Source organism: Dendropsophus ebraccatus, chromosome 2, assembly GCF_027789765.1.
Source record: "Dendropsophus ebraccatus isolate aDenEbr1 chromosome 2, aDenEbr1.pat, whole genome shotgun sequence".
Lineage (NCBI taxonomy): Eukaryota > Metazoa > Chordata > Amphibia > Anura > Hylidae > Dendropsophus > Dendropsophus ebraccatus.
The window spans coordinates 72,337,330-72,364,959 of record NC_091455.1 but is presented as its reverse complement, the minus strand read 5'-3'; the positions used below and the strand labels follow the sequence as shown (position 1 = coordinate 72,364,959).

General features: G+C 43.5%; 1 protein-coding gene across 4 annotated transcripts in view; it reads right to left on the bottom strand.

Annotated features, from left to right (window-relative positions):
• PTPRM (protein tyrosine phosphatase receptor type M) overlaps positions 1 to 27,630 on the bottom strand; it is a 597,029-nt gene that overhangs the window by 296,087 nt on the left and 273,312 nt on the right. For all 4 annotated transcript variants that reach the window (XM_069957755.1, XM_069957756.1, XM_069957757.1 and 1 more), the window contains exon 8: positions 523 to 831. In XM_069957755.1, coding sequence (XP_069813856.1) covers positions 523 to 831 — 309 coding nt within the window. The remainder of the gene's footprint in view (positions 1 to 522; positions 832 to 27,630) is intronic.

The window sequence follows — 27,630 nt, the reverse complement described above, 5'->3', positions numbered from 1 at the left end:
TTTTCTATTGAACTTTAAGGTGTACTCCAATGTAAAAACATACCTCATACCTCTCCAGCAGCCACAGCCCGCATAGCTCTGGGAGTCGGGTCGTGACATCACCATGTTATCCAGGAAGTGAAGCCTTGATGCAGTAGTAAGTGCAGGGAAAAAAAGCACTTTTGGGGGCAATACAAAACTTTTAGAAAAAATTTTGCTGGGCTTCTCCTTTAAACTGCGGCCATCCACTAAATTTAAACAGTGTGTGAACATAGCATTTCTGTGTTTTCAATCAACTCCTGGTTTTGGTTGCAAAATACTGACCAAAATAATGAGCAAACAGGCTGTGTGGAAACATAGCCTTTAGGTCCACTGAATTCCCGGCTGTTTTCTTCCCATAGGAACTGTGCTTTCAGTGAAAAATACCAATCAGTGGCCTCTGCCATCACATGGGGTACTAGTAACATAATCTTGGTCTGAATGACATAGCACATTTTTAAGAACAATAAACATTTGGATTTTTATATTTCCACATGAACTTACCATCTTCATCAGTCTGCACTACTAGTTCCTGGCTTTCCTTACGGCCCTCTGGATTCATAAGAATAAGTTTGACAGTGACATTGGTGAAAGGTGTAAGTTTTGTGATTGTGTGTTGGGGATGTGAGCTCTCCATATCCCAGCTGACTTCTTCTCGCACTTGCTCCTGTCCTCCAACCTGGCATCTGTACTGAATAGTAAGATTGTATCTGTGGCAACGTGTAACATTGTATCCAAATGGTTCCCAACGAATGGTTATTTCCCTGGATTTTATATCAACCACCTGTAGCTTCCGTGGACCATGCATCGGATCTGTAGGAAAAACATATAAAATTAAAATATAGATGTATATATACAACAAATTGGACAGATGTCTTATAACATTAGATGAGAAGTGGAGTCATATACAGTACTATGCCTGACAGTCATGTAAACCACCTGGTAAGGCTGTTTGCTTTCTTAGGAAGGAGAACAAGAATATTGGATGGCATAGTCTGTATAATCCATTATTTCAAGTAGACACTGGGATAAGAAAAAAGAAGACAATATAAACTAAAATGTGCATATTTGTATGCACCAGGAATGTTTAAAAGGCTTCATAGTGTAAAAATGGCTGATGGTGGTTGCTGTCACTTAGTAGCATCCAGCCCCTAGTTACAGGTCTCAGGTATAAATAATCAGAAAATTGTTAACAGCAGAAAATCTATATTGGAAGTGGCTTTGAAAAGGAGAGTAAAGAAATAAGAATATTATGTTGCTGGACATAAATACTACTTCTTCCAATAAATGTGCTGTACCTTCTCAAACTCTGGGAAATAAGAGCCAAGGTTTCTGGGCAAAAGTTAACTTTTTTATGGAATTGTTTTAGCCACACATCACTGTGCTATGAGTGATAGAATTCTATTTTCTATTAATTTAGTTATAGGTTACAAAGCTGTTTTTTACTGTGCCCCAGTTTACTTGATAAACTAGCGGTGTCTCTCTCGGAATTATCTCCATTTATGATAGGCCCCATTGGCATGAATCATGAGGTCAACTGAGACACTCCAGGTCCAATGATTCATGATAAGAAAGCCAGATTGCTTCCCTGCAGAATGCAATGTTTATCATGCCTGAAGTTCAGTCAGGTAATGCCTATCAATTCCCCTGACTGTGCCTGTAGCATCCGACATACACCACTGCTTTCCTCCTGCCAGCTAAAGCTGGGTATCACGCAGCGAAGCCTGACAGGTGCAGCTCTGACCTGAGGGAGTAGCAGACCCATATTTAGCCTGTGGCACTTCTGAATTCTATTTAATCAGAGATCCTAGCTGTTTTTACGCGTGCTATATGGCACAGGAACTGACTGATAGAATCAATTTTTTATTGCTGGTACAATTCATAGTTTATTTCTTCAGAATTTACACTTAAGCCTCTATTACGACTGTGGTGTTTTTTTTCCCATGAAACTCAATTTCTGTATCTCTGAGATGTTTAAGGTGTAATTTGAGGATACTGCCAATGATAATCAAAACCTGGCTTAGGAATAAAAGATCTTGCTGCAGGGGCTCGATTCCTCTTTAGTTTGTGTACTGGCACTGTGCAGAAATATAAATATGCACACCAAGGACATTTTGCTTTTTTCTTTCCTTTATACAGTAAGTCTTTAATTTACTTCCAAAACATGGATTTAATGACAGTGAATGGGAAGTTGCCAGCTTTTTAGCAGTGACCAAATTGCAAATGACTTCCTTTGTCTCAAAAACTAACCTGAGCAGTCACCTTTCCAGAGCTAAAGTACAATGGAATGACTGCATAACGTTTCTTTTATTTTGTGTTGTTATAGAAAGGTTCTCATGTCTGTTTGACTTGCCAGTCTTCTATATTACTATAATAATCCATCAACACAAACCATAAAATATGTATACTACTGCTTCCACATGTTACAGAATACACATTAATGAGAAATACTGTATATTGACAATATCACTAAACAATGGAATGGCTATGGGGCGGGGATGATATGAACAGATTTTAAATCCCTTGAAGATCAGGCCATTTTTTGCCTTTAATGGGATGTTCCCGACTTAGACATTATGTCATATCCACAGGTTATACTATAAATGTCTGAAATAAGGAAGCTCCACGTCTAGAACTCACACCTGTGTAGAGACAAGGGAATGGAAATGGTATCAAGAAGAGAGTGAGAATGAGCACATTTTCTATTCTTTTTGCTGAATTTCCATACATATATATTATGATTTTATTATGGTTTGAAATCATGAAAGGGCACTCTCTCTAATTTGCTTTCTTATATGCCATGATCAGCTTTGAACATAGTATACAAGGGGTGTAATGACGGAGGTTGGAGCTTTCTCTAATCTCTCTTGTTAGAGCAGAACTATAGTGTTTTCTTGCAGCTATAGTCACAGTACTATAAAAGTACATCAGAGTTCAACTGTGGACACTTTCCTGGACTATACTATAATAGCACAGGTCATCAGGTCATTTTTTTAGTGCACAACTATGTGTCGAGAGCTGAGGCAAAACCAGTACATATGAATGGAGCCTTAGGGTTCATGCTAGTGGCTTAATCTAGTACTCAGAGTCTCTATGGAAGTGCAACCAATCTGTATGGGGTGCAAAGAAGATGTAAGAGTCCTTAGTAATGAGTCATATATCCTCCATACAACCTCTGTCAGACTCCATATGTTCTGTACAGAGATATTCTCCCATTGGATTGAGCACGTCACAATTATTTTGCTGTCAGGCACAGATTCTTTTATGCCTCTTTATAAAACTGATACACACTACATGCCTAAAAGGACCCATATGGCAGCTCTATTACACATTAGTAAGAGGAAACAGTATAGTATAACTACTGGCAAACCAGTTTTCTAAGTAAAACTGAAGAAGGGGCAGTGTTGTTTTTTTTTTAAACGATATTTTATTAGTGGCTTATGTAATATTTGAACATACATATTGAAAATTCATTACATATTCAAAAAGAAAGTCGCTCACAGGCAACAAAGGATTGTATGTTTACAATATCATACAGATACAATGAGCCTTTGAAGGGGCAGTGTTTAGCACAATTTTTTCATATGTGATGTTCTGAAGATAACTGAGAAGTGACAGAGCTACGTTTGTTATCAGTGTCCAACTTGCCCACCAGAGCACCAGAGGATCCTCTGGCGGGCCCCCAGCTTTAGAACCTGCACTAACACTGACTGACATGTCGTTTCTCACTGGTTCTTTATTAGTGGGCCCCCAGAAATCATTTCCTCTGGTGGGCCCCAGATACCCCAGTCCAACACTGTTTGTTATGTATCTATTCTCTTTAACCCTTAGACGACCCAGGGCGTATAGTTACGCCATGGAAGTCTGTCCCCAGACGAGCTAGGGCGTAACTGTACGTCCTGGGTGGTTCTCCCGCTATGAAGCGCGCTCCGGAGCGGAGCGCGTTTCATAGCAGGTGGGGGCCGGCTGCAATCAGTAGCCGAGACCTCACCGGTAATGACAGCGTTTAAGTGTAAGTGACAGGGGGAGTCCCCTGTCACTTACCGATCGGGACCCCCGCAGTGTGACTGCGGGGGTCCCGATCGGTAAAACGGACCTCCGGAGGTCTCTTACCTTCCTCCGTGCGGTCCGATCGGCGATCTGCTGCACTGAGCCTGCACAGGCAGGCTCAATGAGCAGATCGCCGATAACACTGATCAATGCTATGCCTATGGCATAGCAATGATCAGTGTGTGTGTAACGCCTGGAGTAGTGGATCCACCGGACCGTCACCAGCGATGGCACTAACCTCACCAGGGAGCGGAGTCTAAGGGGCCGCTGGTTTTCACCAGAGCCCGCCGCAAGGCGGGATGGACTTGCTGCGGCAGGCGACCCCCAGGTCGCTACCCCTGGCTTGGTTGCTAGTGACGGCAGGCGAGGCGTGGCAGGAGCAGTAGGCAGGAGATGGTGCTGGCAGAGGTCTGTAGGCGTAACCGCAGGTGACAGGCTGAACACAGGAGAAATGGTGAAACAGGGGAACAGGAACCAGGAACAAGGACTAGGGACCAGGTAGCGGACAGGAATCAGGAACAACAGGGAGCTGGGCCAAACGCTATGGGAAGCATGTAGAGGCTCCAACACCTGTAGTGGGGCAGGGCTGGAATTTATAGGGAGTGATTGTGCACATTGACCAATTAGGAGAGCACTGCCCCTTTAAATCTGAGACAGCCGGCGCGCGCGCGCCCTAGGAGGCGGGGACGCGCGCGCCGGCCGGCACAGCGACGGACAGGAGCGTGGAGAGGTAAGGCGCCCCCCGGGGCCGAAGTGACAGCAGCGCCGGGTCCCTGCCTACGGACACCGGCTGCTGCATGGGGCAGTGGGGAGTCGCGGCGGCGGCCCGGAGCACGGGACGCCGCCGCGGCCGTGACAGTACCCCCCCCCTTTGGCCTCCCCCTCGTTCTGGCCTGTAGGAACCTCTTGATGAGGTCTTGGTCCAGGATGTTAGCCTCGGGTTCCCAGGACCTCTCCTCAGGACCAAATCCTTTCCAGTCCACTAGGAAGGATCGTCTCCCTCTGACAGTTTTCATAGCCAGAATGTCTTTGACAATGTAAACGTCATCAGAGACGGCTTGTGGAGCAGAGAACGAAGCCTTATCGGAGAACCGGTTGAGGACCACTGGCTTTAAGAGGGAGACATGGAAGGCGTTTGGAATCCGCATTGTAGGGGGTAGGCGGAGTTTGTAGGTGACAGGGTTGAGGCGTTTTAGCACCGAGAAAGGACCGAGGAATCGAGGACCCAACTTGTAGCTGGGAATCTTGAGTCGGACATATTTGGCCGAGAGCAAGACTTTGTCACCAGGGAGAAAATTCATGGCGGGTCTTCTTCTCTTATCCGCCTGGTCCTTCATGCGGACAGATGCCTTGAGCAGAGATTGTCGAGTCTGTTCCCAGATTGACTGCAGGTCAGATAACAACTCCTCCACGGCTGGGACCTCAGAGGATGGAGAGAGAGGCAGAGGAGGACGAGGGTGACGTCCATAGACCACATAGAAGGGTGACTTGCCTGTGGAGCTCGAGTCCAGATGATTGTAGGAAAACTCTGCCCAAGGAAGCAGACTGGACCAGTTGTCCTGGCGAGCGGAGACGAAATGTCGAAGATAATTGCCAAGGCCCTGATTGACCCTCTCCACTTGCCCATTGGTCTGGGGATGATAGGCCGAAGAGAAGTCCAGCTTCACTTGGAGTTGAGAGCAGAGAGCACGCCAGAATCTGGAGACAAATTGTGAGCCTCTGTCAGAGACTATATGAAGAGGAAGACCATGGAGGCGGAAGATATGCTGAAAGAACAGCTGGGCCAGGCGAGGGGCTGATGGTAATCCAGGAAGAGCCACGAAGTGGGACATCTTGGAGAAGCGGTCCGTGACAACCCAGATGACTGTGTTACCCGCAGATGGAGGTAAGTCTGTGACAAAGTCCATGCCTATATGACACCAGGGGCGGTCTGGAACTGGCAAGGGCTGAAGTAGGCCGGCAGGTCTTTGATGAGAGGACTTGTTTCTGGCACAAATGGTACAGGACGCCACAAAGTCTTTGACATCCTGGAGTAGGCTAGGCCACCAGTAGTGGCGGGAGATCAGTTGCCCGGTCTTTAGAACTCCCGGATGCCCGGCCACCATAGAGGAATGACCCCATTTCAAGATGCGTTTACGGAGTGCGGGGCGCACATAAGTCTTACCGGGAGGCAACTGCTGCAGAGTAGAAGTGGCAACTGGTACTAGGCGATCGGGAGGTATTATGTGTCGAGGAGATTCCTCTTGCCCCATAACATCGGATGCTCGGGATAACGCATCGGCCTTGATATTCTTCTCGGCTGGACGGAAATGAATGGTGAAGTTGAACCGAGAGAAGAAGAGGGCACACCTGGCCTGCCGGGGATTGAGGCGTTGAGCCGATTGGAGGTAGAGGAGGTTCTTGTGGTCCGTGTAGATGTTAACGGGATGTTTAGCCCCCTCTAGGAGATGACGCCACTCCTCCAGTGCCAGCTTAATAGCCAGGAGTTCCCGATCTCCTATAGTATAGTTCCTCTCGGCAGGGGAAAAAGTCTTAGAAAAGAACCCGCAGGTTCTGGTCTTGCCTGATGTGTCCCTTTGCGAGAGGACTGCTCCGGCGCCCACAGAGGAAGCATCAACTTCAAGAGAAAACGGCTTGGAGATATCCGGGCGAACTAGAGCAGGAGCGGAGGCAAAGGCAGACTTTAGGCTATTGAAGGCATGTTCGGCCTCGGGAGGCCAGCGTCTAGGATCCGCCTTCTTCTTAGTGAGAGCCACTATGGGTGCAACCAGGGTAGAGAAGTGAGGGATGAATTGCCGATAGTAGTTGGCAAATCCAAGGAATCGTTGGATAGCTCTAAGTCCCTCAGGACGAGGCCACTGGAGAACAGCTGAGAGCTTGGCAGGATCCATCTGTAGGCCCTGGTCGGAGACAATGTATCCAAGAAACGGCAGGCTGCGCTGATGGAAAACGCACTTCTCCAGCTTGGCATACAAACGGTTGGCCCGTAGTCTCCGTAGAACCTGTCGTACATGGGACACGTGGGTCTGCTGGTCGTGGGAGAAGACCAGGATGTCGTCAAGATAGACAATGACGCAGACATAGAGGAGATCGCGGAATAAATCATTCACGAATTCCTGGAAGACCGCTGGGGCGTTGCATAGGCCGAATGGCATGACCAGATATTCGTAGTGCCCATCTCTGGTGTTGAAAGCGGTCTTCCATTCGTCTCCTTCACGAATACGGATCAGGTTATACGCTCCCCTGAGATCCAACTTGGAGAAGATCCTAACTCCATGGAGACGGTCGAATAGTTCTGGGATTAGCGGAAGAGGATAGCGGTTCTTGACAGTCACCTTATTTAAGCCCCAGTAGTCTATGCATGGGCGGAGGGAACCATCCTTCTTCTGCACAAAGAAAAATCCAGCGCCAGCGGGAGACGTGGATTTACGGATGAAGCCCTTCTGTAAGTTCTTACGGATGTAGGAGGACATGGCTTCTGTCTCGGGCACAGAGAGAGGGTATACTCGACCACGTGGGGGAGAAGTTCCAGGAAGAAGGTCTATAGGGCAATCATAGGACCGATGAGGTGGTAGAGAGTCTGCCTCCTTGGCCGAGAAGACATCAATAAAGTCTTGGTATTCGTGCGGTAGACCAGACAAAGGCTTGGCATTAGCAGGTGACCTCGTAGAGCACTTGGGTTGAGGAGGTCTCAGACACCTATTTGGACAGTCCTGGCCCCAGCTGAGAACCTCCCCAGTTCTCCAGTCCAGCTTAGGGGTATGTAATTGCAGCCAAGGAAGACCCAGCAAGATGGCGGAAGAGGAATGGCGCAAGACGTAGAAGGAGATCCTCTCCTGATGTAAGGCGCCCACCTGGAGGACTAGGGGTTCAGTCTGGCAGTGCACAGCTTCGGTAAGAATCTCGCCCGTGATCGAAGAGATAGACCGGGGTTGGGCTAGCTGTATCACGGGTAGCCGCCATCTTTGGACCAACGAAGCAGAAATGAAACTGCCAGCAGCGCCAGAGTCGATGAGGGCAGTAGTTTGGAGAACTTGCCCTGAGGGTGTCTGGATGGAGACTGGCATAGTCAATCTTGGAGAGGTGGCATTCACACCTAGGGAGACCTCTCCCACTGGACCTAGGTGCGAGCGTTTCCCGGACGCTGAGGATGTTGGGGACATCTCTGCCGAAAGTGATCAGCGCCACCGCAGTATAGGCAGAGATTCAGCTCTAGTCGACGGGCCCTTTCTTCAGTCGTCAAGCGAGCTCGATCCACCTGCATAGGAACTTCTGGAGACGACTGGGGCATAGGAGCAACGGGATTTTGGAATACCGGTGCCAAGCGAGGATGGCGACGGGGCAGACTCAGACGCCGTTCTTGTCGGACCTCCTCCTATCTCTCGGAAAACCTGGTGTCGACTCTGGTAGCCAGTAGAATGAGTTCGTTCAAGGAGGTAGGAAGGTCTCGGGCAGCGCGCACATCTTTCACTCGAGTGGAAAGGCCCTTCTTGAAGGTGGCTAATAGGGCGGCCTCGTTCCAGTCCAATTCAGCTGCCAGGGTGCAGAACTGGATGGCATAGTCACCAACAGAGGAGCTCCCTTGAGAGAGGTTGAGGAGAGCTGTCTCAGCTGAAGTAGCACGGGCAGGTTCCTCAAAGACGGAGCGAAACTCAGCCAGGAAGGTTCGGAGATTGGCAGCAACAGGGTCATCTCGGTCCCACAGCGGCGTGGCCCAGGCCAGAGCTTTACCCTCCAATAGGCTGATGATGAAAGCCACTTTAGAGCGCTCGGTGGGAAACTGACTACTTAAAAGTTCAATATGCATGGTGCACTGAGCCAGGAATCCCCTGCACAACTTGGGATCGCCTCCATATTTAGTCGGGAGGGCCAGTCGAAGTCTCGAGGTGGCTGCTGGTGGTGGTGAGCGCTGGGCTGTAGCATGCTGCTGTAGGGCGGCAGTCAATTGCTGGATTTGCTGCGACTGTTGCTGGATTTGTTGAGCCTGTTGCGCGACCACTCTGGCGACGTCACGGAGATCAGGCACCTCGCCGGGATCCATGGTTGGAGCCTACTGTAACGCCTGGAGTAGTGGATCCACCGGACCGTCACCAGCGATGGCACTAACCTCACCAGGGAGCGGAGTCTAAGGGGCCGCTGGTTTTCACCAGAGCCCGCCGCAAGGCGGGATGGACTTGCTGCGGCAGGCGACCCCCAGGTCGCTACCCCTGGCTTGGTTGCTAGTGACGGCAGGCGAGGCGTGGCAGGAGCAGTAGGCAGGAGATGGTGCTGGCAGAGGTCTGTAGGCGTAACCGCAGGTGACAGGCTGAACACAGGAGAAATGGTGAAACGGGAACAGGAACCAGGAACAAGGACTAGGGACCAGGTAGCGGACAGGAATCAGGAACAACAGGGAGCTGGGCCAAACGCTATGGGAAGCATGTAGAAGCTCCAACACCTGTAGTGGGGCAGGGCTGGAATTTATAGGGAGTGATTGTGCACATTGACCAATTAGGAGAGCACTGCCCCTTTAAATCTGAGACAGCCGGCGCGCGCGCGCCCTAGGAGGCGGGGACGCGCGCGCCGGCCGGCACAGCGACGGACAGGAGCGTGGAGAGGTAAGGCGCTCCCCGGGGCCGAAGTGACAGCAGCGCCGGGTCCCTGCCTACGGACACCGGCTGCTGCATGGGGCAGTGGGGAGTCGCGGCGGCGGCCCGGAGCACGGGACGCCGCCGCGGCCGTGACAGTGTGTAATCACACTAGTGTATGTAAAAGTCCCCCAAAGGGACTTCAAATGTGTAAAAAAAAAAAAAGTTAAAAACACTAACACACTTCCCCAAAACTCCTCCCCCAATAAAAGTTGAAATCACCCCCCTTTCCCATTACATAAATAAAACATATAAAAATAAATAAACAAATAAACATATAATATACCGTAGCGTGCGTAATTGTCCAATCTATTAAAATATTACAAGCGTCATTGCGAACGGAGAACGGCGTACACGAAAATAGGGGAAAAAGTGCGCGGATTACCGATTTAATGTTACATTATATATAAAAAAAATGTATAAAAAGTGATCAAAGGTCCGATCTTCACAAATAAGGTATTAATAAAAACAAGAGATCATGGCGGAAAAAATGACACCCCATACAACCCCATAGGTGAAATAATAAAACTGTTATAAGCGTCACAATAGTCCCATTTTATTTATAATTAATTGCCAAAAAAAAGGATTTCATTTAAAAAAAATATATATCATTAGAGAATCTGGGTAAACCTGCATATGGTTGTGTTCGGACTGACCTATAGAATAATTGTATCATGTCGCTTTTACCATATAGTGCATTACATAGACACAGGAACCCCCCAAACCTTACCATATTGCATTCTTTTTTACGATTTCACCAATTTATATCTTCATAAATAATATATTTGGGGTTCCATCATACATGTTATGGTAAAATGAAAGACGCCATTACAAAGTACAACTATTCCTGTAAAAAACAAGCACTTACATGGCTTGTAGATAGAAAACTGAAAGTGCTAGAGCTCTTAGAAGGGGAGGAGGGAAAAAAGAAAACACTAAGATCAAAATTTGCGCGGTCCACTGGGTCATTTTGGGCCTGGTCCTCAAAGGGTTAATATACTATATTGCATTGTTGTTAACAAATATTAAACTTACAAGGCAGGATTATAAAAGGTACAGTAAAGACCTATTTTCTCAGAAAAATTTTTTAGGCAGTTGTGGAATAAATGCTGCAATGTAAGATGCCCCGTGTTGGCAACACATCTGATCAATCAATCTCCTTGATAACTATCTTTAGAGTTTAAGGGGTACTCCAGCAAAAAAAGGACTGTCTGAAGCAAGTCAACATCCACTTCTTCAAGATGTTTGGAACATCCTCCCTGCCAAGTTCCTTCAAAACTGTGCACAAGTTTACTATAACTAGAGGAGCTGGTGTTGTTTTTAAGGCAAAGGGTAGTCACACCAAATATTTTGTTACCACCAATGAAGTTCTGGGCAGCTGTCTCTTGTAAACACTACTATTTACAAGGTGTTGCCTCCTCAAAGTAATCTCCTCTCCCTCTCTGTTTCGTCTGGCAGCTCATCATAATGATTATCAACAGGTTATTGCTTAGATCAGGGCAGAATTTGTGATGTACATTAACTCCCCCTTCCTTGTTGTGATCCCCATGACTCTCTGCTACTGTTTGTTTCTTTTACGTCATGTAGCATCTTGCAAACACTGAACATCAATAACCCTTCTAACGTCAATGTCCCTTCTATAGTACTACACTGTATATCAACCAACACCGTGCTAGTGTGCTCACACTTATCAGTGCACTTTTCCCTGGTACTCTGTGCACAATCTCTCCTCTTTGTCAAAGCCATACATGAATGACATAGAGACACAGGGCCTGCAAGCTGGTGCTCTCCTGTCATTGGCCAGGAAAGTAAGGGAAAGTAAGTGCAGTTGTGAATACTGCTAGACATCTGAAATGGAGAGAATGAGGAATACCTGTGCACCATGGAGGGGACTCCCAGGGGCTCAATAACAGCAGTCAGAAAAAAAAATCATCCTATCAACACTCATTATCATTAGACGGCTGACTTTCCCCGATAAATGAGGGCATGTTCCCATAGTGGGAACATAGCCTAAATCCATGTCAGTTTAGAAAATTCTGTTTTATATTGTTGTACACTGTAATTCCAGCTACATCAGGGCAAATTTAATAATGCTATAGTATTGCCATATTTATCAACACATGTGACAGCAATCTTTCCTAATTGAATTCTGAAGTATGTAAACTGTAGGCCATGTCCACTGTTTTGACACTGCAAAAAGCTTTATAAATGCGTCTCAGCCTCTGAAAACAATAAAATAAAACTCCTATGTTAAAACATGAAAATTCAATTAAAAGCTATTGTCCTCAAAATACAGTATTATTGTATTTGGTGAGTTGGCGCTATACCAAGGTGTCTATCCCCTGCCTGAAAGGTCTATTTTACAGACGCAGGCCTATATTTTAACAGCAGCTTTTATTCCCTCCTTAACACGGATTGATATCAAGTCTCATCGTGAAAAAAAACTGCTTAAGACTGAAATCCCAGTAAATTCTATAATTTGAAGAGCCAACTATCCACTTCTGTGAAATGGTAATTACAAAGCAACGCTACCTGTGCCTATAATCTGCACACTGATGAAACACCTGGATGTTCCATACTGTTGCTTATGCCTTAGATAGACAAACAACTTTTATAGTTTGTTAAATGCACAGTTTCTTTTTTTATATCTGCTCTTGATGGAGACGCACAGATTATACATTTTCAGCAATTTTTCCTACTTCTTCATAGCCACAACTAGACAATAAATATAAATGATGTAAAACAAAACAACAGCTTAGAATGAAAAAAAAACAAAAAACGAGACTCCTGTAAAAATGACATACCTCTCTGTGCGGCAATCACTTTATAATAACCCCTTTCATTTTCAAATCTACTTAGACATCAGCTTGCAGTAGAGAAAATGTTACTTGCTACAAGTGCACATTAGGCTTGCATTCCTTGACAGGCTAATTCTAGAGAAGTCTGAAGACAGACAACCATGTGCATAAGTAATTTAATTCTTTTTTTTTTTGCTATGGAGCAAGCATGTTTCTTGCTGATAAATGAAAAGTGGAGAAGTGCAAAGATACATTTTAATTTCACCCATCCTCTAGCAACATTTTCTTCACATCGCGCACCAGGTGCCATCGGCAGATATGCAAATCAATATTAACAAAATATAGCAGGTATTGGGAAATGCACCCACCATCTATGTGAGAGGTTTCTACTGAGGCTTAAAATGTAGTTGCAAATAAATTTGTAGTATAACACCAGATGCTTAACAGTGAACCTGAAAAACATACACTGAGTAGCTTGATACTGGGACTGTAAAGATTTCACTAGTCTATTCAGACAGGCCAGTGAAAAGAAGAGTGTAGTGATACCCAACCACCACAGAATAATGAAGACATTAGAAATAAAGCATCATCTACAATAGGAAATAAATTGAAGAAGGATAGCCTGAGTTACACTGAGACTTATTTTACTACTTCCCATTGAGTTTAAGTGACAGCTGTGTCCAAATGTCATCATACCTTTATCAATGTCTTTCTTGCAATCTGAGAAATAAAAGCTGAGCTGTGACTGGTTGCTATGGAAAAATCAGACAATGTTTGTTTCATACTGATAAATCTGGGCCAATATATTCATAGAACATAAAAGATTGTCGGCAGAAAAAGGCCACTTGGTCCATCTAGACTGCCTTATTAGTATTTCCTATCTTAATATCTTAGGATAGATATAAAATATCTTCCTTTGGACAGCAGATTTAGCTCAACAGACAGAAGTGTTGCAAACTGCTTTGGGGTAGCCAATGCCCATAGAGCCATTTACATTAGCCAAACTGGCTAAATGAGCATTGATAGGAAAGCTAATTCCCGATATGTATTTTGTGTAAGTAGGACAGCGTTTTTATGTGAATTATTATGAGAGCAGCCATCTTGCCAGAGAAACATGCTTTAAAGCAAACCCCATGGACATATACACGTTGGACAGGAAATAGGTGTGAAAGGATTAATGATCATACTCTGTGACCTTTAAAGAGGTCATTCAACAGGGAATGGGAGACTGAGCTGTGAGCCTCATGTATTGTCTTCTATTGTCTTCACCATTCCTTGTTATTCTGCACAGATCCCTTTTCAGCACCGTCCTCCCTATCATCCCAGATAGAACATGAAGTTTTAGCTTAGTTTTAGGTCTAGTGGTATGAATGAAAACTTCAAGGTTTCAGGATTACTTTATAAAAATGGAAAAATTGAAAAAAAAATATAAATAAATGTATTTAATATGAGCCTTGATTTAAACAATAGGTCATTGTCTCATTATACATTCTCTTTAAATAAAAGAGATAATTATAGACTCAAATTGATATCTTTATAGACTCAATGATATCAATTATGCTCATTTTGAAAGGGAATTTGATTCAGCTTCCAAAAAGGTGATTTAAGAAAAATCTAAACGCTGGAATATATAACACAGAGGATATATATATATATATATATATATATATATATATATATATATATATATATATATATATATATATATATGGAGAAATCTGGCTGCAAATCTTCATAAGACAAGCCCAGCCTTGCAATTCAGAGACTTCAGAAAGCACTTTAGGAAAAGAAAAACTGTTGCTGAGCTTTTTAAGTTCAGGCTGAGCCATTATTTGCTCATAAAGCTGTTTCTATGGAGAGACCTGCATTTGTATTAATCTGGTGAATATACACCATACTGATTGCAACCTGGAAACACAAAAAGCTTTCTGATAGGTAACTAAACAAAAAAGACCACATGCACGTCAGGGTCTAAAATGAGTTCAGAAGGAGAACCTAGATTTATGAAGTCATTAATGGCTGGAAAGTCTCTGAACATGAGACTTTCAGACTAGACTTAAACTCCTGAATACAAATTCTTATGTTTCATAACATTTCTGTAGGAGGTATAAACCTATTCTCTTGGTTACATCCAAGAACATACACTACCATTTTATTTTTATTATTATTATTATTATTATTATTATTATTATTATTATTATTATTATTATTATTTTATTATCAGCAGCAGCAGACACTGCAGGGCTCCAGACTAAAAAAATTACCTGGGAGCCATTGGCTCCTAACCTGAAAAATTTAGGCGCCAAATAGAATATTTGGTCGCCAACATTTTAAACCATGTAAAATTAATGTTATGTTAAATGGGACTTACTGTGTGCAGAGGCCGCGGCAGCAGCCTCCTCCTTTAGATCCTTTCTTTTCTTAGTTTGAAAACGTTCAACATGGAAACTTGCAACTTGACAACCTACAGTCTGACTCAGTACTTCAGCTTCACTTGGCTAGCCTTTTAATGAGGCTTACTCTTCTGAACTTGAACTTAAAGGGAACCTGTCGACCCCCGTGCCGGGGTGACAGGCTCCCAACCCCCCGTTAGAGCCCCCTATACTCACCTCATTGCGCTGGGTCCCGCTTCTGAAGATGGTCGGGTCACGGAGATCTCAGCCGCTGCAGCCCGGCGTGCGCTGAGAGATGAGTCCAACGCTCATAGAGAATGACGGGAGAGTCCAGCGCTCCATCATTCTCTATGAGCATTGGACTCATCTCTCAGTGTGCGCGTCGGGCTGCAGCGGCTGAGATCTCCGTGACCCGACCATCTTCAGAAGCGGGACCCGGCGCGATGAGGTGAGTATAGGGGGTTCTAACGGGGGGTTGGGAGCCTGTCACCCCGTCACCGGGGGTGACAGGTTCCCTTTAAAAGCTTGCAACAGTCTATACATACTGAGCTGGACTTATGACTGCAGCCATAGTGACCCCCCATAAGATGTGTATATAGATAGATATATCTCTCACCTAGTGACTAATGCAAGTGACCCCCTACAATACAGACACCTGAGGGGCCCTGATAATAATAATTGTGCATATATCTATCTCCCAGTGTCTGCAGCCAGTTTGCCCTACACTTATAGATGGCCCCCTCCTTTTATAGATGCCCCCTCCTCCCCCCATTATAGATGCCCCCTCCTCCCCCATTATAGATGCCCCCTCCTCCCCCCCATTATAGATGCCCCTCCTCCCCCCCATTATAGATGCCCCCTCCCCCCCATTATAGATGCCCCCTCTTCTCCCCCCCCTTATAGATACCCCCTCCCCTTATAGATGGCCCCCTCTCCCCCCATTATAGATGCCCCCCTTCTCTTCCCCCCATTATAGATGCCCCCCCCCCTTTCCTCTATGCTAAGCAGTATTTAAAAAAAACAAACACACAAACTCACCTGACAACCCGCTCCCCCGGCGATCCTCTTCTTCTTCAGGCGCTGTCCCCGGCTGATGCGCGGCTGCCGGGGGTGTCCCGTCCTATCCCCGGCAGCGCGGCGCGTCAGTGAGCTCCCTGTACGCCGGGGCTGTGACTTCTGACACAGGAAGCGTCTCTGACGTGCGCTTCCTGTGCCGGAAGTCAGGGCCCCAGGCAGCTCACTGATGCGCCGCGCTGCCGGGGATAGGATGGGACACCCCCGGCAGCCGCGCATCAGCCGGGGATACTTAAAGAGACAGCGCGCCGCCGCCGGGGCCAGTCGCAAATGGCGCCCAGATTAATAAATCTGGGCGCCATTTGCAAAATGTCAGTCGCATTGGCGACCATTTTGGTCGCCATCTGGAGCCCTGCACTGCCTTTACAAGAAGAGCTGCTGGGAATTGTGAAGCTGATTCCTTAAGGGGTTCTCCAGCACTGCCAGCACTTAAAGGCTTTTAATGCTGCCTTTATATACAACATAACAAACCTCGTTTCTTACCTCACCATGCTCCCCCAGTGTCCTCCTGCGATGTCTCTGGGTCCTCCATTGAGCGCAACTGCAGCTATTTCCAGAGATGAACTCTGAGATGGGAAAGCACCATGGCCAGTGATTGTCGTAGCAGGCTGTTACTCCCGACATAATTTTATCTCGGAAGTTGCGGCGTGAGCGGTCAGTGGGGAACCCAGAGATGCCGCAGGAGGAATCCTGGGCAGTGTGGTGAGGTAAGAATAAGATGTTTGTTATGTTGTATATAAAGGCAGCATTATATAAAAAGTTTTTAAGGGCCGGAATACCCTTTAATCTATGAAGAGGTGGATACTATTTAGTGTCAATGTTATTCACTCTGCTTTCTCTGTTTAATTCTAGTAAGCATAGTCAGGGTTGGATTAGTCCACCTGGTAAATATGTGGGTACAAGACCTTTAAAAAAATCTCACTTGCTAGATGCAGTGCACATTGTATATGCTCTGATACTCTGTACAAAGACAACAGTCAGTAAAGTCAGCTTCATGAAGGAAAAAAGGGAAAAGTAGCTTAACTTGAAACATGTTTTTTCCCCACATTCTGCTTTAGAGATCTTGATTATATGCTCTTTTTTCCAGCTTTAGTTTTATAAAGCTTCTGTAATAATAGCCCATACTGCTTTCCCACATAGCTATGACTTACAGCGTGCAGAAGCTAGAAGCAGGGGCTCAGAACCATCAGGAACGCTGCATGGTCACAGAATAGCTGTTCGGCAGACTGGTGAGCATCTGTAAAATGAGTTTGCTCTTGCCAAGCATTACCCTACATCTGCATGGTGCAATTACAGATAGATTACATGTTTGCAAAACCTGTACACTACATTAACCAGAGTCGGCTACGAGCTGCTTTAAAAACATTCACAGCTTGTTGGACTGCAGCAAAGAGAAGTTTCTAACATGGTGAAAAAAATTAAATATTCTGGAAACTGCAATGAACAGTAATACTAGCATCCTTAGGTACATACCTTCTGTCTGTAACTTGCCACATAAAATATACAGATGTAGCGGCACTCAGTTTGTCAATGAAGCGGCGCTGTGATTATCTCTTGGCACTGTGCATACAGGGGCGGATTAACTTTACCATAGGCCCGGGGCTGTTCGCCAAGCTTGGGCCCCCCACCCCACTGTAACTATGGCAGCACTAGCCTGGTGTTCATAGTACAGTATAGATAATGTCATGATGTCCTGATTTGTGCAAAATTGCCATAAAAAAACTGTTATTTTTAGCAAATCATGGCGGAAGTGTAGCCAGGAGACAGTACATCACTGAAAGTATAAGTCTTTTTGGGTGGTCATGGGCCCCCCAGGAGCTCAGGGCCCCGGGGTGCCGCCCGAAACGCCCCTATTATAATCCACTACTGTGTGCATATTAATAAAAAAAACAAGTTTAAAAAAAAGCTGTGGTTTCTATGGGACTGTGAGTAAAACAAGATGGCACTGGAGTGCAGCCAAATCTCAGCCTCTGACCATACCCATCCCTAACTTTGCCTATATGAACAGCTTGCTGCATGGAAGCTGTTTGGCGCCTGCAGTACAATGAGAATGGGCTCAGAAGCCACTGGCTCGGTGTAGTGGTGGCATTAGGGTACTGCAGCCTTAGCTCCTATTTAATTGAATAGGAGCTGTGGCTGCAGCTCACCAGTGTCTCGCTACACAATGAACAGAGCCAACTGCTTCAAGATCTGTTCTCACTGCATTGCAGGCACCAAAGAGCCGAGCGGCAGGGGAGCCAGGTGTCAGCACCCTAAAATCAACTATTAACAGACTATCCTGTCGATATGTTACCCACTGTTTTATCCTGGACAACCCCTCAACCACTAATGTTTAGTTTTTTCTGATCAAGGTGTAATATGATTTATGAATGGTACTCTTCATTGTAACATTGTAAGGAATTAAAAGAGTGCTCTACCTCTACTGTATAATATCTTTATTTGTAAAAAGGGTGAGCACTCCATAGAACTCTATAAATCTGTGGGGCGCTACAGGTGACAAACTAACTCAGGATACCAATTAGAAAAAGAAAGCGCTACAAATTGTGCACACCCATGAGTATAGTAAATTAGCTTTATTGTGACAGGCTAGAATTAAAACGGTTACAAATACATAAAGTCAGTGGATTTTAAATCTATGGTGCATTCATTGTTTTATTTTTAAGGAGCATGTGGATGGGTACAGGATGAAATAAAATACCCCATTCACATACACTGACGGTAGAATGTGAAAACAGGATTCATACACAGACCAAATCCTGAACATGTAAGCATAGGCTAACATATAGGAAATAATAGCTTTGTATGATGTTATTATCAGAACTGTTCCAGCAGAGTGATTATGATCATAATCTTGTAAAACTGAAGCAAACTTTGGTCCCTTGTCTCTGCCTTGCAGGTGCTGCTAGCAGTATATAGCTTCTGTTGGTGGCCAGTACTACTATTTCTATTTAGAAAATATATAGTATTGTAAAAAATATAAAATATATAGAAACACAAAAGAAAGTACAGAACACAAAACAAAACTTAAAGCGTAACTGTCATTTCAGGGTCATTTTTCTGAAAACATTAAATATCAACAGTACAAGCGATTTTAAGAAACTCTGTAATAGGTTTTATGTACTAAAAGAGTTTCCTTCTGTAGTGAAAAAGCAATCTCCCAGCCTCCCCCCTCACATCAGATGAAGCAGGATTTCTGTCTCCATTATGTGGCTATGGAGAGGGGAGGGGCTGTTAGGAGTGACTGAGCACGGAGCAGTTCTGCACAGCACAACACCCTGCAATCTTCTCTCAGTAAGTTCATAGATAAGCACTGACCTTTCTGACACCTGAATTTAGCGTTTTAGGTGCCCAGAGAGTCTACAAACAGCTGACCTTCATGTCACCTCTTCCTGCTCCCTCATCTCCCTCAGCCCCTCCCCCCTCCATAGGCTTACAATGGAGAGAGCAGAGCCCATCTTCACTGGCTTCTCTGTAATGAAGATGTGTTTGCCTGATAATGCACAGATAAGAAGTCAGGGGGGGAGGCTGGGACATTGCTTCTTGAGTACAGAAAGAGGCTTTTTTGGCTGATGAAACCTATAAAAGAGTTTCTTAAAATCGCTTATACTACTGATTTCTGCAATAAAAAAAAACATGCTTTAAAGGGGTTGTCCAGCCAAAATCTTTTACTTTCAAATCAACTGGTGTCAGAAAGTTATAAAGATCTGTAATTTACTTCTTTTGAGATAAAAAAAAATCTCAAGTCTTCCTATACTCTCTAGCTGCTGTATGTCCTGCAGGAAATGTTTTATTTTCATTCTGACACGGTGCTCTCTGCTGACATCTCTGGTTGAGACATGAACTTTGTAGAGAATGAGGGGCTTTCTATAGGAATCACCATAAAAAACCTCTCCTGCTCTGGACAGTTCCTGTCTCGGCCAAAGAGAACCCCGTGTCAGAATGAAAACAAAACATTTCCTGCAGGACATACAGCAGCTAATAAGTATAGGAAGACTTGAGATTTTTTAACGGAAGTAACTTACAAATCTATATAACTTTCTGACACCAATTGATTTGAAAGAAAAAGATTTTTGTTGGATAACCTCTTTAAGCATTAGAGTTTGCAAAGCATTAAGTTCCCCACCATCACACTTAATAATTCTGCTGCACTGTAAGTTTAATAGTTATACTAGGAGAAAAGAAAGAGGGAACCAATTATCAACACAAGTCTTGTGAGCAAAAGAAAAGAAATCCCAATATGAACTTCTAACATGAACATTGTAAAAGGGAATCATTATAACATAAGGGGTGTGGGAATTGGAATGATGAAGAGGAGGAAGAGATGAAAGGGAAGAGTAAACACTATAATAATACAAAGTTTGTTACAGCTAGCTATAGAGACTATGACTACTTGGCGAGCTCTCCATAGTGATATACTGCCTGCTAAGCTGGATTCCTTTTTCGCGTTTACAGTACATTGAGGGCTAGGAAGAAATAAACTAAGAGGAGCTATACCCACAACAGATGCCCAGAAATAACAACAGTAGCTGTAACAGCTGATGTGTCTGTGCATAATATAGATAATTATTAGATGTCAAGACAAGTGGTGCTGCATAGGCTTCACTCATCTGCTTAAGTACTGCTTAAGTATACAGGCAGCCAGAGCTGTGACAAATGTACTAAGTGCCTTGCGTCTTTACAGAAATAAGGCTAAAAGTGGTGACAGGTGCATTAGCCTGAGGCGCAAATAACATTATAGATAATAAATCTCCCCCTATGTTTTTAAGAAGTTCATTGCAGATCGGTGATGAGGGGACAAAGTGACTTGCAATGAATGGCAATTGTGGGTGGCACCTGTCATGGTATGGGGCAAATCTATGAATGGCAATGACTGTACATGGAGGCACACTTTTTACTGGTACCACGTTATGGCTAGCACTATAAGAAGCAGTTGTCGAGACAATGGAAAGAAACTGCTATAAACACATTGAGATCCATAACTCAACTGCCACCTTTACTAAATCAGTCCGATCTTTTAATGTGCCACACTGTCACAGTACATCTCCAACATGGGGAAGGGGTTCTTATGGATTCTGAGATCAATATGAAAGCTGCATCGCTTGTGATCTTCCAAATGAAATTCTGAAAAGACTTCAATATAAACCACTCTATTAAAACAAACATTCTCCATATACTGTAGTTCAAAGAAAATATAATCTTATTAAGGCAGCAATATAAAAGATGGACTCACCAAGGAAACAGTGCCTGGAGGTTATATGTGCACTAATGCATTCAAGTGTGTTTAACTGTTTAATGGCTGAGGAAACAAGGAGGCCTCTTTACATGAAGAAGTCTAAACTGTTGCACATGCTGAATGGAATTGCAACTGTAATATAACTATACGTCTGAATATTGTCTCATTCTTAAATCTCACATAACTGCACTGAGTGCTATACAGTATGCATGAATGGCCCCAATTTGTTTTCCAATACTATATACATTTTATTTATTTAAAAATTGGAGTTTGCTTGGGACTGATGTGCTTCTTTTATACCCACTATACCACATTTTGTTACATTGTCACCCATTCATTTAATTGGGTGATGTGTAATACTACAGGGAAAATGTATAGCTATCAACAGCCATACAGAAGCCAGACCTAGCCTGTCTACATTAAAGGGGTACTCTGGAAAAAATATTTCAATTAAACTGGTGTCAGAAAGTTATATAGATTTGTAAATTACTTCTATTTAAAAATCTCAAGTCTTCCAGTACTTATCAGCTGCTGTATGTGCTACAAAAAGCGGTGTATTCACTCCAGACTGACACAATGTTCTCTGCTGCCACCTCAGTCCATGACAGAAACTGTCCAGAGCAGATGATGTTTTTTATGGGGATCTGCTACTGCTTTGGACAGTTACTGTCACAAACAGAGGTGTCAGCAGAGAGCACCATGTCAGGCTGGAATGAACATACCACTTCCTGCAGAACATACATCAGCTGATAAGTACTGGAAGACTGGATAGTTTTAAATAGAAGTAAATTATGAATCTATATAACTAGTTGATTTGAAAGAATAGTTTTTTCGCTAAAGTACCCCTGAGAATAGGGGCTGTCTATATTGAACTTCATTCAGGCTTTAGTCCAGGGATAAACTGTGACTGTTTGTGACACTACAGGACTAACTTTAACTATTTAGCTACAGATTAATTTAAGTCCACATTGACCTCTATGCAATCTTGTAGAGTACAGATGATACTGAATAGCTAAAATCTTGTCTTGTAGTGCTACAAAAAGTTGCAGTTTAGCCTTGGTGTTATGCATCACATGGAGTTCCCTGTAGCTCTGCCAGATTCATAGGACACCAACCATCTCTGTGCCATGCTCTGAAGGGAGCTACATTTAGTGCAAGGCCATATACACATGGGAAGCTCCCACTGGTGAAAGCTGTGACATTAGACCACCAATAGGACCTATAGGCAGGATAACCTCTTCTGAGAATTCGATAACATGACATAGTGTCATTCAAATCAACAAATGTAATACAATTCTTCACTTTAAAATGAATATATTTCTTAAAATGGGATTGACTACTCAGTGAAGTATTGTGTTTATAGAGTAAATTCTCAGCTGAGACCAATCTGGCTGTTCTTTTTATTATTTCTGTGCATTTTGTAGTTTAGAAAATTATTCATCAGTTTGCAGCAAATACTGCACAGCCTCCCAGCATCAAAGACACACCGAGCCCCTGTTGAGCTTGACACTTGTTTTTCATTTCCAGGCATTGATTTTTCTCAGTCCAGTCAACATATTTCATTGGAATAAACTGTTAGCACTATCAGCATCAAATATTGATTACTGCAAGTCTAAGATCCCCGCCTGAGAATATGTAACCTTAATTTCCAGCAGGTTACATTGGTTATCACCAACCGGCTAGAGATACAAAAGGAATCATTATAGAGTCCAAAATGTTCACCGACATGTAGCTCCTTGAATACACACTGATAGTAACACAAAAAGACAGCCTATGTGACAGCAATTACCACCGCCTGAAAATGAGGAGCCAAGATGTAAATTACACCAGACTTCAAGTAAATGGCTTCTAGAAGAGCTCCGAAATGACACGTAAGAGAATTAACATGGCAGCTGTGTAAAAGGGGTAAAGAAGTGCAAAACTGTGTGAATACTGTGAAGTTTTACTAATCCTCTCTAATGCTACATTTACACGGAACGATAATTTGCCCTATCGTACGATTAACGACTTCAAAGTAACAATTTTTCTTTTTTTATAATGATCAGCGTTTAGATGGAACAATATATTGTTCGGAAAATTTGTTTTGCGATCGTTTTGCAATCACTTAAAGGAGACCGGGGTGACAGGCTCCCGACCCCCCGTTACAGCCCCCTATACTCACCTGATCCCACTTCCTGATGCTGACAGGAGAGTCCGACGCTCATAGAGAATGAATGGGGAGTCCGATGCTCCGTCATTCTCTATGGGCATCGGACTCTCCTGTGAGCACGCGCTCATATCTCCGTGACCCGACCGGATAAGGAAGCGGGACCCGGCGGGATCAGGTGAGTATAGGGGGCTGTAACGGGGGGTCGGGAGCCTGTCTCGCACATAGGTAAAATAGGTGAACGACTGTTTACACAGAACGAACTGCAAATTTTTTGCGAACGATGATTTAAGAACATGTTCAAAGATCAAAATGAACGATTTCTCGCTCGTCGTTCGATCGTTCATTGCGTTTACACATACGATTATCGTTCGAATTCTATCATTATCGTGCAAATTCACACGATAATCGTTCTGAGTAAACGCAGCATTATTCTTAAACAAAGTAAACCTAGGGTCCATTTACACAGAAAGATTATCTGCCAAAGATTTAAAGCCAAAACCAGGAATGGATTTGAAAAGAGGAGAAATCTCAGGCTTTCCTTTATGACCTGATCTCTGTTTATAGTCTGATCCTGGCTTTGGCTTCAAATCTTTGGCAGATAATTTGTCAGATAATCTTTCTGTGTAAATGGACCCGTAGACTAGACAGTCTCATGATGCGTTACATTTATCACAGTGGCTCATGCTGTATGATCATTTTGCTAGACACTTGCTGGACATGCTATATTTCAGACTATGCTTTTCCCTGCCTAATCATTCCCCTAGTTGAGGTACAAACTGATATAGGTGAGTCAGGCACAATGACTTGCTTAAAAAATAGGTCTAAAACATGATGCAAAAAAGATGTAAAAAATGTGTAACTTTTTGCAAAAACGGCGGTATTCCACTGTTTTTGCTCAGTGGGAACTGGCCCTAAGGTGTAAGCGTTAAGGCCGATTTCCACATCCACTGGTCGACAGGGGTAGACCAGCAGCTACAGACAACACTCAGGATGTATAGAGATGAGTGAATTTACATTAATAACAAAGCGTAGTTCTTCATTATCTCTGCAATCCGCTCATCAGCTTGCTGACGTTTAACTCACTACTGCTCCATGTCGCTCCTCCTCTGGTACTGGGAAAAGCTGGATCCAGTGCCGTAAAAACCCATAACACCTTTGGATGTGTGCATGGGGCCATAAGAATAGATAGGTCCTTATTCTCTAAAAATCTAATATCAGCTTAGCAAACTGTGCAACTGAAGATCTGCAGCAATATTATTAATCTTAGCAACATGTATTATAGTCTAATACCCTGAAAACTGTAAGTAACATCCACAGCTAATCAGTCACTTTGGTCAGTATTTGGCCCTCATTTAAGAGCTTAGTTTGTTCAGTGCTTTTAGCCAAAACTAGGAGTCGAACTGACACACAGAGTTACAGTATAATGAAAAGATTTGCACCTATTTCTTGCTTTGGCTAAAAACACTGACCAAAATACTATGTGTGAACCCAGCCTTACAATAAAGACCCACAAAGCAGCCAACATGTGACGAAATATACACTATCAAATCTAATTGTTAATGTCCACTCTGTCTTGCAAGTAAACAGCAAAACTGTGGCATCTACATGTGTCTCTACCCTAAAGTTCAGTGCACTCATAGTATTTTATTCAGTCTCTGGCATTTGGCCTTTTTTGTATTTTGGACTAAAAACACTGACCATATACTGACCAAACCGCTACAGGTAAACCAAACCTCAGGGAGACTATAATGTGTGTTCCTTGTAGCCTTAGTTCTTGTTATCTGGTCAGACAGTACTTAGTTTAAGCAAAGGACTTTAGTAAATGTAATATACAAACATCCGTAGGAAACATATAGGCCATTCATTATGACGTCATTATGCAGAGTGTCATGGTGGATCATTTCAGGGGTCATGGTCTGCAGGGATAGAAAAAATACAACCGCATTGGAGGGGGGGGGGGGGGATTTTGTGGAAGCCATGTCTAGGGCTGAGAGTCGCTACATTTTTTTTTACTAAACACAATAAATCCAAACAGCCTGAATGCCGATTTGGAGCTTTTTGCTTTTTTAGAATAGAATAAAATAAAATAGTGGTCCTGTAGGTTGAGTTTTGTAGTATTCTCAAGTAACTGAGATATTTTAATCTAATAAAGGTAAACACTATACGTATAGCTACACAGTTGTGTAACTAAAAAAGTATAGCTACTATAAGGGACAAAATATATTAGACTCTACTGATATTGCACATTTTAGTTGATCTGCATATAGGGATATTGCACATTCTAGCTGATTTGCATATAGGGAAATTGCACACTTTAGCTGATTTGCATGAAACACTGCAACGAAACCGCAGCATAAAGACAAAATAGAATCAGATGGAGGTGCCAATAAGAAATAAGGAATGAGGTTTTATTATCAAGAAAAGCAGATTGCAAAAAGGTGGACAAAGGAACTTTCAATATGTAAGATGGAATGTGCCGAACCCATGAATGATGGAGCCCCTCTCTGTAACCTCAACCCTGACAAAGGCAAATGCTTTACTTTGCTGGGCAAGTTTTTGAGTCTCTACAGGAATCCGTAGAGGGAGAGAGTGACTTCACTTGGTTCCGTGAACCTTCTTTTTTTCTTGGGGGGATTAGCCGTCGGCAAGGGCATCCCTATCCAAACAGTTTTGGGAAAAATATTGCACATTTCTGCACCATAATTGGACCTTGGAGCAACGCCAACGTACCAGATCTCGGTCTGCCATTACCACCAACATTGGAGGACTACTACGCCTATGAAGTTTTTACTGCACAATTTCTACAGGTACTTTCATCTGTTTCAGTGATATCTAGCATACAACTATAAAAGAGTTTTATCATTGCCTTTTTAAGTACTACAGCTCATAATATCTATGCTTGGCACTTTAGTATTCATTTGTAGTTCACTTTTATCCATTTCATAGGGACATACAGCGTGCAATTATATAAAAAGAGACCTATTGTTGCACTTATAGTACTACAGTACATGTTTACTTGCGCTTGGCACTTTAGTATTTATTAGTAACTTATTTATTTGGGGAGAGAAGCGAGTGACTCCCAGCCTGACAGCTGCAAGACTATCATAGCGCTGGTGTTTGTGAACTTTTGTTTTGTGGGGGCTCCCACACAGTTGGTTCTTTGCATTGTAATATGCAAATAATTATCTTTTTTCTTTTTTTATGGATTTTTTGCCTGTATGGATTTTCTCATTTTTTGAATAAATGTAAGCAGAGATCTTAAAAACTAAAACTGTGAGTAATTGATACAGAAAGCATAGTGGAAAATTGTATAAATTTCATTACATAATGAACATTATATTCCTTTGATGCAAACCACAGTTTGGAAGACCATTTAAATAGGTCAAATTGAGTAAGACTGAACAAATGACAAAGAAAAGTAGATGCAGTCATTTTAGCTTGAAAGACCGAGGCGCTGCCTCTGTATCTGCTCAGTTACCAAGTTTCACAAGACACGGGAAGTGGGGCAGGGAAAATGTGGCTATACTAGGACCAGGCCCTGAAGCAGATGTCATGCTGGACATGTCACAGACCCAAGATCGCACACAATCCTAACCAGTGAGACGCAACAAAGGCATTTTCCTATGTAATACAACTCTTCGGGTCATGGTAAGTGTAGATAATAGAGCACTATGCAGCCGGAAGCAGTAGAGACAGTATATTTAACTATTGTATCTCTTGTGGGGCAATAATTGGCTAGAGTACCCCTTGAAAGAGAATTTACCATCAGGTACATTGTTTTTTTTGTGTTTTTTTTTACTTAAATCGATCAGCACCGGCACAGGGTTGCCAATAGCATGGTCCTTTTCTTGAATTGCAGGGAATCTTTTCCCGAGCACTGGCCCAGCCCGGAATACCCTATTGTGGCAATATCTCCTCCCCTCTGTGACACAGAGGGGTGGGTGTGTTGCATCACACTGGGGGATGGAGGGCCTGCAGGAACCAGGTGGCATTTCAAAAAAAGGAATGTGCCAGCGGCATCCTGGTGCTGATCAATTAAGGTTAAAAAAAATCGGCGATGTACCTGATGGTACATTCACTTTAAGAATTATTGAGGCCACTGTTCTCTTAAGAACTGTCATTTTTTGTATCCTTCTCTAGATCTGTGCCTCTACACAATCCTGTCTTTGAACTCCACAGGCAGTTATTTCCCCCTCATGACTTGTTTTTTTGTGTTCTGATATGCATTATTAGAATTCCAATCAAGGTGTAGAAACATGGAAGACTCCAGAGCTAAATTTGAAGTGTT